At 41.9% G+C, this 16,649-nt stretch overlaps 1 protein-coding gene and 1 long non-coding RNA gene across 2 annotated transcripts in view; one reads left to right on the top strand and one right to left on the bottom strand.

Annotated features, from left to right (window-relative positions):
* Positions 1-16,649, bottom strand: part of LOC138948550 (uncharacterized) — a 338,312-nt gene that overhangs the window by 142,266 nt on the left and 179,397 nt on the right. The window lies entirely within an intron of this gene.
* LOC138948520 (uncharacterized) overlaps positions 2,399-16,649 on the top strand; it is a 39,521-nt gene continuing 25,270 nt past the window's right edge. Inside the window, exons 1-2 of the mRNA XM_070320072.1 lie at positions 2,399-2,600; positions 15,895-16,086. Coding sequence (XP_070176173.1) covers positions 15,927-16,086 — 160 coding nt within the window. The 5' untranslated portion in view covers positions 2,399-2,600; positions 15,895-15,926. The remainder of the gene's footprint in view (positions 2,601-15,894; positions 16,087-16,649) is intronic.

Raw genomic sequence — 16,649 nt, 5'->3', positions numbered from 1 at the left:
TTCCAGACGTTCTGAGCTTTCCGACACCCTCTTAGTTTCCGCTCAAAATTAACTCGGGTTTTTGCATATTCATATCACGATAAGTGTTTGAAGGGGACTGGGGGTTGGATTTGTGAGGGGGGTAGGGGGGGGGGTGTTTGTCGTTCTGAATAGACAAGATTCTAACATTGCTGAGCCAGTCTGGATACCACAACCAGACTTTATTTATTGAGAACATAATAAGACTACTCAAGACAAATACACTCAACTAAACATTCTTCCTCGACAAAACACAAACCGCTTGTTCTTTTTAAATGCAAGTGTTTTTATATTCAATATTTACAACCACGAAACACCTTCATACACCCAAGACCTTTTTGAGCGTCAGCCAGGCTTTTGAACTTTTCGATACCACTCCCACGCATTGATTTGTTTTTCTTACTGGAAATCGCTTGTGTAGAATTCACTTTCAATATCCTGACATAACTTTTCAGCTAAATCTAACTGTGGAGTTATTGCATTTAAGCAAAAATGTAGACGAGGACCTTTAAAATGTGTTATATAAATATGTATGTAATGTATAATGTCATGAATGTGTAAAAGGGACAGGTAGGAAGATTAGGCATCGCCTAAGACCTTCATCCCTTCGTAATTAAGTTTTGAACTTGATTTGAATCTGAATCTCTCTCTCTCTCTCTCTCTCTCTCTCTCTCTCTCTCTCTCTCTCTCTCTCTCTCTCTCTCTCTCTCTCTCTCGCTCTCTCTGAATCTCTCTCTGAATCTCTCTTTTTCTCCATCTCACTCCTCTCCCCACACACGCACAAAGATGCTATTAGTACTGTTCCGAGGGGTCACGTAACAATTCACCACAAACAAATATATATATACCCGTCAACCATGACGATTATTATTTCTCTCTCACATTTTTACTCCCCATTTAAGGAACGATCGGAGTCTCGTTTGATGTTTGTTGTGTATTAAGTTTCAACACAAAGTTTGCGCTTCAAATGTTGTTCCTTCCGACCCTTTTTAACAAGGCCCGGTATCTGACTCGTTTGTCGTTCAGTCATATCGATCACATACGATTACAGAAAACAGCCCTCAGAGAAAGTGTTTACAGAGTGGGTGAAACGCAAATTTCAAGATTGTTTCTAAAAGAGCTTTTACCCCAGACATCGTCCGCCATTTTGGATTGGCAATGGACCAACAAATGGCGCAATCATGTTCACTAGCATTCGGGTCAGGAAGCTCCCATCTATTTCAGGAGGGAAAGTTATGAATGAAGCGAGACTGAATTAAAATTGGAGAATAAAAAAACTACACAAACGAGCAGGTACCGCTTAACGCTTGATGGAAAGTGAGAGTGTAGACAATTCATTTCGCTTGTTTTCGTCTCTCAGCTTTGCTGATGAGAAAAGAGAAGCTTGGGCTGTAGATTCCCGACGGGTAGAGATAAGAACAAATAAGATATGAAAAACATAAATGAGTGTGTGTGTGTGTGTGCGTGTGTGTGTGTGTGTGTGTGTGTGTGCGTGTGTTGGTGATTATCCCTGGCATCTCACGACTTTCCTCTCCAACAAATACACGAGAGAAATGAATGCAATCACACGCAGACAGACAGGAAAGAGGGGGTATGCACAAGGAAAATAGAGAATAAGCATCATCAAAGAGAGAGAACCCAAGACAGATAGTCAGACACTTCTAAACAGACACACAACAAGAAATTCCTCCGAGGTAGGAAAAACACCCCCGTTGGTCAAAGGGAAATAACCATTCTCACTGCCACCAACTGAGAAGGTTATTTCCCTTTGACCATTAATATGTCCCTCTATAAGTCCTTGTAGAATCTTAATCCACCAATAACTCCCTAACCGTGTGTTTGACTGGTCCCAATTTTTGTAAGGACCGTCTCAGGAATGTATAGAACCTGTTCACCAAGTTTGGTGACGATCGGTCCGTTCATTCTTGAGATCTATATGCGAACACAAACACACAAACACATCGACCGAATCCTATACACACCCCTATTACCGGGGGTGTAAAAACAGACATAACAGACATGCACACACACAGGCATAAACTTGCAGCCACGCAAAGGCAGACACCCACAGACATAGACAGATACACAGAGGAAGGTCTCCCCACGCTGAAACACCGGAACTCACAAAACACACAACCCGTCATCAACCCAAATGTTAACAACGAGACCTCCTCTGCGACCCACCCTCTCGTCTCATTTACATTTTCCCCGTCACGTGCCAACGCTCCCCGATACCATTGGCGCGTCTCCGCGTCACACGCCCGTCTCCGACGCCTCATTTGAATATCATTTGCATATTGACCCTTGCGCAGCCAATGCAAGCCGATATCGAGCGAGCGATTCTTGCGTAGGCAAGACAAAGGCTATTTAACAAAGGGCAGGGGCCATTCTGCTTTTGCTAACAAACCCGAGAACAAGTCTTCGCTCTCTTGGTGCCTTGACTCTACGGCTCACTTGCCAACTGTGCAACCTGCAAGCTTGCCAATTTGGCAACCCAGTGAGCAGCAGCCGAAAGGAAGGAAAGAAGGAAGAAAGAGAAGAAGATTGAAGGAGAAGAAGACAGACGTTTTGATTTCGTTCAGGTAAGTTTGGGTGTAAAGGAAATTGAAAGGATTTGCTGTTTGTCCTTTTTTTTTTCTTTTTTTCTTCTTCTTCTTTTCTTGCTTTTATTTCTGTTTGTCTCCTTTTTGTTTCTTCATTTTTCTTTTTTCTTTTGTTCGTTTCTTCCTTCTCTGTTTTTCTTTTCTTTGTTCTTCTTTTTTTCTGTCATTCTTTCTTTCTTTCTTTCTTCGAGACGAAGGACTAGATCGATATTTTTTGTTCAGATGCGTCCAAAATGGTTTTGTCCCCTTTCTTTCTTTCTTTCATTTTTTCTTTCTTTCTTTCTTTCTTTCTTTTTAAAAGACAGACAGGAGATCCGATGTTTTTGTTTATTTCTATACTTGTGATGACTTTCTTTCTTTTTTTTTTTTTCTCTTTTTTTCCTTTTTTCGACCTAGGTAGAAAATATCAGTGTTCCGTTTAAATTTTCTAAAATAAATGTGAGAATATCTTTCTTTCTTTCTTTCTTTCCATCCTTCCTTTCTTCCTTCTCTCTCGCGGTGAATTTTACACTTTCTCTTTTCTAATTCTTTGCTTTGGCTATTTTCATTTTGTCTTCTTTTTTAATTTAGTTGTCTATTCTATTAGCACTAGACATGAACTTATTAGAAACAAACTGGCCGTATCTTCTCCATGATTAGCTTTTATCATTTGCTGTTCTTGATACTTACTTTACGATTTAGTATCTCCGGCAAATAGCCACACAAGTTATGTTCAAATCTGTCTTTCTGCAGTCTATATATCTCTCTCTCTCTCTCTCTCTCTCTCTCTCTCTCTCTCTCTCTCTCTCTCTCTCTCTCTCTCTCTCTCTCTCTCTCTCTCTCTCTCTCTCACTCCCATCCTCCCTCTTTTTCCTTACTCTCATTCTTTCTCTTTCTCTCGCTCTCTTAGAAATGTCAATGTCATTGTTATTGTCACTCTCTCCCTTTCTCTCTCTCTCTCCGTCTCTCTCTCTCTCTCTCTCTCTCTCTCCCCCCCCCCCCCCCGGACACACTCCCTCTTCGGCTCTCACATTTACAGTAACTACATTGTAATAACAATCTCACATTTACAGTAACTACATTGTAATGACAATTTCACATTTACAGTAACTACATTGTAATGACAATCTCACATTTACAGTAACTACATTGTAATGACAATTTCACATTTACAGTAACTAGGCTACATTGTAATGACAATCTCACATTTACAGTAACTACATTGTAATGACAATCTCACATTTACAGTAACTACATTGTAATGACAATCTCACATTTACACTAACTACATTGTAATGACAATCTCACATTTACACTAACTACATTGTAATGACAATCTCACATTTACACTAACTACATTGTAATGACAATCTCACATTTACACTAACTACATTGTAATGACAATCTCACATTTACACTAACTACATTGTAATGACAATCTCACATTTACACTAACTACATTGTAATGACAATCTCACATTTACAGTAACTACATTGTAATGACAATCTCACATTTACACTAACTACATTGTAATGACAATCTCACATTTACAGTAACTACATTGTAATGACAATCTCACATTTACAGTAACTACATTGTAATGACAATCTCACATTTACACTAACTACATTGTAATGACAATCTCACATTTACAGTAACTACATTGTAATGACAATCTCACATTTACACTAACTACATTGTAATGACAATCTCACATTTACAGTAACTACATTGTAATGACAATCTCACATTTACACTAACTACATTGTAATGACAAATGAGTTTTTTTCCCGTGCACCTTTAACACAAAATAAGTAATCCAACAAATCAAGAAACATCTGACAATATAGCTATTCTGATGGACACGTGGGGGAATTCGGGGGCTGTGATTGGATGGTCTCAACATCATCATCAAAGCATTATGCTACGGAAGTCGGCCATTTTTGCCAATATCCAAAAGCAGATTGGCAATAACAAAGACGCATGGTTCCGGTTTACCCATCTGCACCACACGATGTTAACAATCGACAACAGCATACACTGACAACTTGAAATTCTTCTCGGGAATGTTTTTCAGCTTTACTTCTTCTTCTTCTTCTGCGTTCGATGTTGATGGCCGTGCTAAATCCTCAGACCAGTGGCTGCCAGGAAGTCCGCAGTTTTCAGCTTTACAAATGTCGATAGCATACCCTTTTCTGCTAACTTCCCGATGAAACAGGACTAAACCAATTATTTTCTGTCCCTAAACACCACAAAATGCCCAAAGTCGAAAGATGTACAAACAGGGGAGTAAAACGGAACAGCCGTTTTTGTGTGCCTGTGTGAGCTCAGTTGCTGACTGACACAAACTTTCGCATTCGGCTTTTCTTATCTCGTAACTCCACACTAAATACCCCACTTCCCCTCTGAATTATTGATGTACAACCCATGGCACTAACATTCATGTAGTCGTTTATAACTCAGGTTGAAAATTTCGCTTCATGACGAGACAAGTATAAATGCCATTCACCCAAATTGGAAACGTCGCTGCCGTCTGCTCGCATTGTACGGATTAGCTGTTCTCTTCTCCTCCCCTTGTTGCATCCTAGTTCTTCAGTTGTTTCTAGTTTTATGTTGATGTTGTGTTTTGGTCTTCTTCATAAGTAGTCTTGTTCAAAATTTAAAAAACTCAAACTTCTTTTTGTTGTATACGAATGAACTAATAAAACGCTGTTTAACAGCTGTGTTGTCAAATCGAGGTGTTTTTTTTCTCCAAAGTCAGTGTGGCGCCTGCGCAAAACTAATGCGCATAAGAAACGGCGTCTGCTATCAAAACCTGAGATGAACGCATCGACGCAAAAACTGTCATTTTGTAAGTTTGGAACAACAAATCAAGGTCAGAACAGCTATATAATTGCTATTTTATTTTCAGCGTAGCAATAGGGTCCGATATTTAGACTCGAACAAGTATAATGCGACTCGTCTTCGACTCGTCGGCATTATACTTGTCTCGTCTAGATATCGGACCCTATTGCTACGCTAGACCGGCACGGTTGGCCTAGTGGTAAGGCGTCCGCCCCGTGATCGGGAGGTCGTGGGTTCGAACCCCGGCCGGGTCATACCTAAGACTTTAAAATTGGCAATCTAATGGCTGCTCCGCCTGGCGTCTGGCATTGTGGGGTTAGTGCTAGGACTGGTTGGTCCGGTGTCAGAATAATGTGACTGGGTGAGACATGAAGCCTGTGCTGCGACTTCTGTCTTGTGTGTGGCGCACGTTATATGTCAAAGCAACACCGCCCTGATATGTCCCTTCGTGGTCGGCTGGGCGTTAAGCAAACACACGAAATATTGCTACGCTGAAAACACAATAGCTGTTAATATAGGTCTTTTCTTAGAGTTTTGTGAAGTGTTTTCAAACATTGCACCCACAACATTAAGTATGCAGCCCTTCGCAAGAGAAGGTCAAACGCTTTAAGTTTGTGAATCTCTTTTAACAAACAAACAAACAAGGAAACAATTTCTCTGTTATTGCACGTTCGAATAACTAAATCTTCCTGGGTTTTTTTCTTAATTTTTCTATTCCCTGAATAACAAGCTGTTTGTAAAAGAAAAGAGAAAAAAAGAACAAGGTTTTCCCGGGCACTTAAAGGCACAGTAAGCCTCCCTTAAACCATCACAGAGCTCCCCGAGCGTCTACACACAGTACAAGCATACTTCCATTTAAACGCTCACCGAACGGGAACATCCTGGCTGCTTTCTGTCGAGCGTGAGAAATGTTCAAAGAATTTATTTTCGTGGACTTGGCCCTTGCAACAATGGCGCCTCGTTTTGGAGCTGGACGGCTGTGATGAATATCCCGGAAATCACGCCCGGACAGTAAGCCTCCCGTAAACCATCACAGATACTGTCAGGCTTTTACACACAGTACAAACACCCTTCCATTTGAACGCTCACCAAACGGGAACATCCTAGGTGCCCTACGTAAAGAGCGAGCAATTTTTAAAGAATTAATTTTGCAGATTGTCTCGAACACTTTTTGGACCCATCCTGAACTCAGGTCAAAAATGAGTTACTTCCCTTAAAATGGCGATAGCCGTGGATCGATGATTATCAGAATGTTTTTGGACCGTGGTGCGTTTTTGCGCTAGACCTAACTTTTAAAATCTAAATAATAAATTGACAGCTTGTTACACAAACATTCTTTAATCATAAAAGAATTCTTTTTTCATCAAGACAAGATCAGTGCAATTCGAAGTTGTGAAAGTTTGAAAAAAGAAAAGCCCGGCAGCAGGGTCACGCAAGGGTCGTAGCAGACGACGCCGGGTTTACGCGGCATATCGCCGTTCCTCTCAACAGTGAAAAGCCATCGCTAGAGTTCTTGTGAACCACAGCCGTTTGTTTCGTGCATAAAAACGTGCTATTGTAGATAAGCTCACATTGAGTCGCATTCAAATGACTAACTGACGACTACATTGTGAAAAAGGGAAACTGGATCACACGGGTTCACGATGGCTCAGGGGTAAGATAAACCAAGCAAAAATAAATTCTTTGAAAATTGTTCGCTCTTTACGGAGGGCACCTAGGATGTTCTCAATCGGTGAGTGTTTAAATGAAAGGGTGTTTGTACTGTGTGTAAAAGCCTGACCGTATCTGTGATGGTTTACGGGAGGCTTACTGTGCCTTTAAGGACAGAGAACGAGAACAATTTAACCATTTCACAATCCCGGAACAAAATTGGTGATTTATTTTCTCCGTTTCTTCTTTATGTGTCTTGGTGTTCGGGGTCTGGAAAGTAAAGCAGTTTAGAAATAAACTGAAGCCTGAAAACATCGACTGAAACGAAGAGTTCAAAAGTTGGTTTAGGCCTTCTCGTTGTCTGTAGCAAAGCCTTGCCTTCGCAACAAATGTATCGATATCAGACACGTGTTCGAATGCAAAGATATTTACTGTTCATACAAATCTGTCAAGCTTTCAGAGGCTGCGAAGAATTACTTAGAAACAAAACTACAACATGCGCACAGTGAGAGGTAGGGTGGTGAGTGAGTGAGAGAGAGAGAGAGAGAGAGAGAGAGAGAGAGAGAGAGAGAGAGAGAGAGAGAGAGAGAGAGAGAGAGAGAGAGATCTTTTTTAATTTTATGTGCACGTGTTCCAACAATAGTATTCGATCGGACAAAACAAAGGACGTCATGCATACATCACACAACAGTACAGCAATTAAGATCTACACTGTCCCCAACATGTAAAACATTTATACAGGACTTCCATGCTTCAAACATACTTCCGTGAAATTTCCGCTCCTCATGTCAAAACTGACAGATGATCGGATTTTTGGATTTTCAGAATCAATACTTTCATGCGTGCTCTCTTGACGCTACTCGGCTACGTCAATCAAAAACAATCAAATATTGACAGCCTGGACTGTCAGTCAGGTTTAGACGAAGATAAAGCGACAAAACCCACAATTATCTTTCTCCAAAAACTATCACAATCCATCAAAATGCAATTATTTCTAGTTTAATTATGTAAAATCATGAGCCACCTCTCACTGACGGGGACATTGTTTGTCTATCTTTAGTAATTTTAGGTAATTCTCAATCTGGTTTTCAAACATGCAGTGCTGTCCGAAATATTCTGCACATCTGAAAGGGACACTCTCGCCGACAAATAAGAACAAAAAAACTATTCATAAAGACCTTCATATTTGGTTTGTGGTTGGTTTTTCGCGTCACTTCAACCAAGACCAATTCAATTCCCAATGTAGTTCGATCTGGGGATTGCAATAATGATACCAGACACGAGGTACACCCGGTAGCTCAGTTGGTAGAGCACTGGACTTGTGATCCCAAGGTCGCAGGTTCGAATCCGGGCCGGGACGGACACGGGTCAACTTTATGTGCAGACTCAGAGACGGTTTCCATGTCCCACCCCCGTGTCACCACAGTGGCACGTAAAAGACCTCGGTCATTCTGCCATAAGTGCAGGTGGCTAATCACACCTAAACACGTATACACCTGGGTAGCGCGACTCTGTTGCTGCTAGCTTTCCACTGGGAGGAATCGACCCGAATTTCCAAGCGATGGGACAATAAAATAGTGGAGAGAAAAATGAAAAATGAAATTAAAAAAATTAAAAAATATATATATATAGTGCTTCAACGTTCGGTTATTCAAATTGTGAATGGGTCGTCTTTGGACACGGTGGCGCATACTCGTGTACTCTGTCTTTACACCCCCGGTATAGGGGTGTGTATAGGATTCGCTCCATGTGTTTGTTTGTGTGTTTGTGTGCGCATATAGATCTCAAGAATGAACGGACCGATCGTCACCAAACTTGGTGAACAGGTTCTATACATTCCTGAGACGGTCCTTACAAAAATTGGGACCAGTCAAACACACGGTTAGGGAGTTATTGGTGGATTAAAATTATACAAGGACTTATAGAGGGACATATTATTGGTCAAAGGGAAATAACCATTCTCACTGCCACCAACTGAGAAGGTTATTTCCCTTGACGGGGGTGTTTTTCCTACCTCGGAGGAATTTCTTGTTGGTTCTGCTTTGTACTAAGTTTTAGCCCAAGACAACACTAAAACATACTCGCTTTTGCTAGATTAATACAGATACCAAATGTGACCCTCCACCACGAAATGAGTCGCATGTCACCTCGCGCGGTTCTGCACTAGGCTTAATATAAGTCCGGGGAGTGTCTGGTAACAGTGTGAGGGTCACCTTAGTCACAGGCTTATAACTCAAACAGTTTTTGCTCTTTTCTAAAACGGTTTTCACCACTGGATAGAGCATAAAAAACTCTTTAGGAAAAGGTAAAAATATGAAAATCATGCAAAGGTGACATGCGACTCATTCCGTGGTGGAGGGTCACAAATGGCAATAGACGAACTCTGAAAATAGTACGGTTTGTGGAAGAGGTGATTTTGCTTAAACACTGGGGCAAACTACACGTGACACTGTTGGCCAATCCCTAGGGCACGTCTACTCCTGAATCCAACGGTTTTCGCTTGGTAGATGTATGCTTTCCCGCCAGTACTGAATAAAATACGAACATTCCCTTAAAATCAGTTGAAAATTGATTCACACAAATGACATGTTTTTGAGTGTTCTTTGGTTCGGAAAATGTCCAGCGTTCGCAGCTTTATATGCAATAAACAACCCAAGAATTACCTTACGCACCCCTTCCCCTCCTCCCAATATAAATTTATATATTGCGACGATTTTTGTATTTCAACTAAATTATTCTTATCCGTGTCTTCATAAAAGGCGCTTGTTTTTGCTATCTTTACTCTTTCTACAGACATAAGCTTTCAGCAGATTTTCCCTTCTTTTACTCGCAAAATATCTATCTCTTGGTCGCTGTTCAGAATGTCCAAAAAAATGTCCAAATGCATTTGCTTGATTTTCTGAACCGAATAGAGAGGTTCACCTGTAAAATACAATAGCAACCACAACAAAACAACACACACACCCACACACTCACGAGAATACAAACACGTACACGTACAAACACACACACACACGTTCAAACACACACACACTAACACACGCACACACACACACACACACACACACACACAGACACACTAACAAATACCCCCACCCCCCCACACACACACTAACAAATACATACACACACACACACGCACACACACACACTAACAAACTCACACACACTAACACACACACACTCAAACACACACACACACACACACACACACACACTCACACATTCAGACACACACACACACACACACTCACACACACACACATACATACGCACACACACACACACACACACACACACACACACACACAACCACCCACCCCCATCCTCCACACACCCACACACACAGCACTGTAATGGCGCTGTTGTTAAACTTTGTGACTTGTACCGAACTCCGCTATCATTTGTTCTTTGAAAAGTTCAATTTTCTATCGATCGCTGTGTCCAAGCTGTTTTCTGTCCTCATCTGTCACGGCGCTTATTTGGGGGGCGCTTGGCACGTGCGTCCCAAACTTGGCATGGACAGTGTTAAACGATCTTACGCGTACGCCGAGACTGCGAAAAAGTCAAAGCATTTTTGGTGACCGGTGTAACACGAGAAAATTACTCCCACGAGATTTTTACTCCGGAGTAATAATTTCGTACGAAAATGTTACTCCCTTTACAAAAAAAGTACTCCCCCATTACACGAGAAAATTACTCCCCACGACAGGTGAATTCTGAGTAAACATTTCGTAAAATTTTTTTACTCCCCTGACGAATAAATAACGAATAAATTACTTCACCCTAACACGAGCAATTTAACTTCCCAATCCAGGTGTACGACATTTTTACTCCCTTGTCCCCTGTTAGTCTTGGTGGTGGAAGGGGTGGATGGAGGGTAGCGCGACATTCGTTTGCGCGAGATCACATATTGGCATTATCCCTTCGCCCGCATCCAGTTTTCGCGTACGAAAGTTTTAAAGTTTTACTGGAACTAAATAAAATGGGGAGTAAAAATTTCGTGGAGGGAGTAATTTTCTCGTGCCTTGGGGAGTTCTTTTCTCGTACGAAAAATTTACTCGGAGTAAGAATTTCTGACGGCACAAAAGGTTGGGTTGTTTTTTCATTTAATAACATAATCACAAACATTTTCCCAAAAAATACCTTACCGCGCAATTTCATCCTGCCATGACCATGGCATCATACATGCTTTAAACAATTTAAATGGTTGGTTATTAAGCGCGTGACTAGCAGTTTTACTGTCGTGGCTTTCGAAGTGTCAATGCCTAATGTCCCCCAAATGTCTCCCTCTCTGTCTCTCTCTCTCTCAGTCTCTTTCCTCTCTCTTTCTCTCTCCCTCTCTCTTTCTCTCTCCCTCTCTCTCTCTCTCTCTCTCTGTCTCTCTGTCTCTCTCTCAGTCTCTCTCAGTCTCTCTACCTCTCTCTGTCTCTCTCTCTAAGTGCGACAGAGATTGCATTTTGTGCTGATGCATTACTGTCCTTTTCCAACGTTTTGCTGTTGTAAATGCCTGTTTCCACTGTCGCCATGTCGACTGTCATTACGATGATGATGATTTTTATTATGATTAATATTACTATGATTATTTTTCATGAAGCATGAATGTTGAAACTTTGTACACCCCGAATTGAAATGGGCCCAAGGCCTAATCAATAAACAATCCAGACTCCAGACTCCAGACTCTGTCTCTCTCTCTGTCTCTCTCTCTCTCTCAGTCTCTCTACAAGGAAAACTGAAAAGTTTCTATGCTATGCTAACTTGGTTTTTCTGTCCCCAGAACTAGTGTCTAATTGGGACATGACGTGGTTATATGCTAGGAGAGAAAAAAAGTTTGTGTTATTTATTTTTCCATTTATAGTTTCACCACACCCGAGGCTGATAGGCTTACATCACCAGTTTTCAACGATCTTCTTTGAACTTTATTTGTCAAGGTCCATGTCACGCTCTCAGTCGCTCTACCTCTCTCTGTCTCTCTCTCTGTCACTCTCTCTGTCTCTGTCTCTCTCTCTTTCTTTCTCTGTCCGTCTATCTGTGTATGTCTCTTTCTCTCCCTCTCTCTTTTTCTCTCTCTCCCTTTCTCTCTTCCTCTTTCCTTCTCCCTTTCTCCCCCTCTCTCCCCCTCTCTCTCTCTCTCAGTCTCTCTCTCTCTCTCAGTCTCTCTCAGTCTCTCTCAGTCTCTTTCCTCTCTCTTTCTCTCTCCCTCTCTCTCTCTCTCTCTCTCTCTCTCTCTCTCTCTCTCTCTCTCTCTCTCTCTCTCTCTCTCTCTCTCTCTCTCTCTCTCTCTCTCTAAGCGTATGCGCAAGTGCAGTTGCGCTGCGCCAGGATGTGTTTCTCTCGTATCCTTCAGTCTTTCCCTATTTTGCCGGAGACCTCATTGTACGTATTCTCGATCCTTCTTGTCTCGAGTTTTATCGATGATGACAAAGCTCCTATTTTTCTTACGACATGTTTTTGTGAGGATGCAGAATTCAGGTTACCTGCATGTCAACTTTTTCCGACAAGAACCCAATTCCCCTCTGCCCTAGGCGTATTAGGCTTCGTGTCCAATTTCCGACACCCGCATCCAAAATACTCCTCCGTGTCTGGTAACCCAACTCACTCCTCCCCTCTTGCCCCTCCTCCCCCCCATTCCTCTCACCATCTCTACACTGTTGGACTTCATCATCAAACTTGTTCTCGGGACTCAGTCAAATTCAAGTTGAGAGTCCCAAATGAACTATCTTTGTCAATGTGGTTATGGCTCTTGAACACGAAGTAACATTTACAGACTGAAACTAATTTCCAAGTTAAAATGACGGTTTTGGCAATGATGTGGCTTCAGTTACAACTTACTTTCATACGTCTTTTCTGTCAGCAAATGTTGGCAATTCACAATGGCTCTCCTAAACTGTTGGACACTATTCTTGAAGCTCAAACACGGAGGCCATCAAGCAAACTGAGAAAGGAAACAGCATGTTAAATCGGTACCGAATAGACAAATACACCCAAAGGCCCAATAATACCAACAACCACCTAACCCGCCACGAATGGGGACCAAGACAGATTTTACAAGGATGAACAAGTATCAATCAAAATGTACTCACCAGAAACATGGACAACAAGAAATTCCTCCGAGGTAGGAAAAACACCCCCGTCAAAGGGAAATAACCTTCTCAGTTGGTGGCAGTGACTGAGTGAGAATGGTTATTTCCCTTTGACCATTAAGATGTCCCTCTATAAGTCCTTGTATAATTTTAATCCACCAATAACTCCCTAACCGTGTGTTTGACTGGTCCCAATTTTTGTACGGACCGTCTCAGGAATGTATAGAACCTGTTCACCAAGTTTGGTGACGATCGGTCCGTTCATTCTTGAGATCTATATGCGAACACAAACAAACAAACAAACACATCGACCGAATCCTATACACACCAAAAACTCCCTAACCGTGTGCTTGACTGGTCCCAATTTTTGTAAGGACCGTCTCAGGAATGTATAGAACCTGTTCACCAAGTTTGGTGACGATCGGTCCGTTCATTCTTGAGATCTATATGCGAACACAAACAAACAAACAAACACATCGAGCGAAACCTATACACACCCCTATACCGGGGGTGTAATCAAACATAAGAACGTGTAGGCCTGCCAGTTTCGACGCAATATCTTCGTCAGCAAATAAAAGCAGAGATGACAGAGATAGACAGAAGAAAATCCGCCAAGAAAAGGAAAGACAGTATCACACCTACCGTCCAACAAATGTTTTGTTTTTGTGTGGTTTTTTCTTTCTTTTTACATTTAGTCAAGTTTTGACTAAATGTTTTAACGTAGAGGGGGGAATCGAGACGAGGGTCGTGGTGCATGTGTGTGTGTCTGTGTGTGTGTGTGTGTGTGTAGAGCGATTCAGAGTAAACTACTGGACTGATCTTCATGAAACTTGACATGAGAGATCCTGAGTATGGTATCTCCAGATGTTTTTTCATTTTTTTGACAAATGTCTTTGATGACGTCATATCCGGCTTTTCGTGAAAGTTGAGGCGGCACTGTCACGCTCTCATTTTTCAACCAAATTGGTTGAAATTTTGGTCAAGTAATCTTCGACGAAGCCCGGACTATAGTATTGCATTTCAGCTTGGAGGTTTAAAAAGTAATTAATGAGTTTGCTCATTAAAGTTGTCATTAAAATCGATTTTTCGCAAACAGATTTAAAATTGATTGCATCGTATTCTTCATCACATTCTGAATCTAAAATTATATACATATGTCATGTTTATTCCTCTCCTACCAACCTCCTGCCCCCACCCAGCACCACCCCCTCCCTTCTGCTTCCCCCTTCCTCCACCACACCACACACACACACACACTCACACACACACACACTCGCACACACACTCACACACACACACACACACACACACACTCGCACACACACTCACACACACACACACACACACTCACACACACACTCGCACACACACACACACACACACACACATACACACACACACATGCACACACACACATACACACACATACACTCACACACACACACACATATACACACACACACATACACACACACACACAACAACAACAACAACAACAACAACAACAACAACAACAACAACAACAACAACAACAACAACCCTCTCCCAGCATAGCTCATAAAGGAGAAAAAGATATGATTTACATCGGTAAAACTTTGAACTCAGAAAACTTTTTCAAAACTTCCATGAGACTATCGACGGTTGAACCTTACACACGTTCTCACCTTTCATTTTCCTTTCCCCTTTCGAAAACAGCCTCGCAGCAGACTAAAGACTTTAGAACGAGGCTCCTACATCATTTCCGGTGGTGAGTTAAGACAGAGTCAGTGGAGCAATTTGGAGCCCTAGTTTCGCACCTACGTCCTATTATCGTCCAGGCATAAAAACGCCAAAGGTGACGACGGTAGCTCAGAGGGAAATCCTGGTCAGAAGAGATCCCAGCGTTAGAAAGTCTACACTAAAAAAAATCAATGCTTTGAGCGGATTATCGTCTATTTCAGTACGGGTCGTTCGGGCCACGCCCTTCGGGGTTGTACATACTATCCGTTTTCGCGGTAATTAGTGAGAGTGGACTCTTTCCAGTTGCTGTTTTTGTGGGGAGGGTCAAAATTATAATCTGTTCGCTGCAGCTTGGTCGATGAACTAAGAGAATCAGAAGCCATTGAAATGAGCAAACGCCGTCCATCCTCATCACTTGGTTTCTTCCTCTCAACTTTATTGCCTGTCAATAAACATTGACCGATGATTTTCTAACCTAGTTACAACAAAAGAATGCTCACACACACACACACACACACACTCACACACACACACACACACACCCCACCCCCATACACACACACACACACGCACGCACCCACCCACGTACGCAAGCACACACACACACACACACACACACACACACACACACACATACACACTTATACACGCACCCACGCATACACAATGATTTTCAACGTATCAACTGCATTACTATCAGAAGTTCGGACGGCCATGAAATGTGCAAGGGAAAAAAGAAAAGGGAAGAGATTACAGGAAAGAAGAGGTAGATGATGATGACGATTTTGCTTCCCAAAATGTGTGAAGACAGCACAGCATGCGCGGTTCATTGTTATTGTAGTTATTGTTAAGGGAGGGGGCACTCTAATTTTGAACGCTACCTGTCCCACACCTGCCTTCCAAATTTCAATGCAAAAGCAACAGGACGATTATGAAGTAACACGAGAAGAGTCGTCGTCGGTGATTTGACAGGAATCTGTTTTCTTCTTTATTTCAGAAACACCAGTAACAACAACCATAACAACAGCAATGGAATCTCGCCGAGTGCTGACGCAACTTCTAGTGCTGATGACGTGTTGCCTAGCGACGGCGCTGACCAGAATGACGTCATCCATGCAGGAAGATGACGTAGAGATTCCAGATACGCTCTTCTCTCATGACGCTGACGTCAAGCGAAACAATCAGGAAGGTTCGTCACAATGTTTAATTACAAGTTCACATTTAATCTTTCCATCGAATGTTCAGATCTTTTTTTCAGGGGTTTTGCCAAGATGTTAACCAGCAGTGTTTCGGTCAGAAATGTATGTGCAATTTCGTCCGCTTTAAGAACGGGTTCGTTTGATTTGAGTAATATATGAGTGTGACGTCACATGTCCCAGACCCAAAAATATCCTCAACTGTTGGCCAGAGTAGTTACATCTCCCGTGCAAGACAAAATGTCCAAGGCATCATACAAATCTTTAAGTGAAAACTATCGCTTTTGATGATGAATGTTTTTAACGCCCTCAGGGTTTAACCATTAGGGGGCGCGCAGACATCGCTTTTCAAAACGACATTTTCCCCCGAAAGCGGTGTATGACTGCATAAATGGCAGAATAAAAATGGTCATAAAAGTTAAATCCCACTCGTGCAAAAAACACGTGTACGTGGGAGTTTCAGCCCATGAACGAAGAAGAAAAAGAAGAAAACGACATTGCCTTATGTGCAACAAACCAACTTGATTCCAACAGTTCCTCCGAAAGCGGCGTATGG

Source organism: Littorina saxatilis, linkage group LG15 (assembly GCF_037325665.1).
Source record: "Littorina saxatilis isolate snail1 linkage group LG15, US_GU_Lsax_2.0, whole genome shotgun sequence".
Lineage (NCBI taxonomy): Eukaryota > Metazoa > Mollusca > Gastropoda > Littorinimorpha > Littorinidae > Littorina > Littorina saxatilis.
Note: the sequence above shows the minus strand (reverse complement) of the source record. Positions and strands in the feature narration are given on the sequence as shown.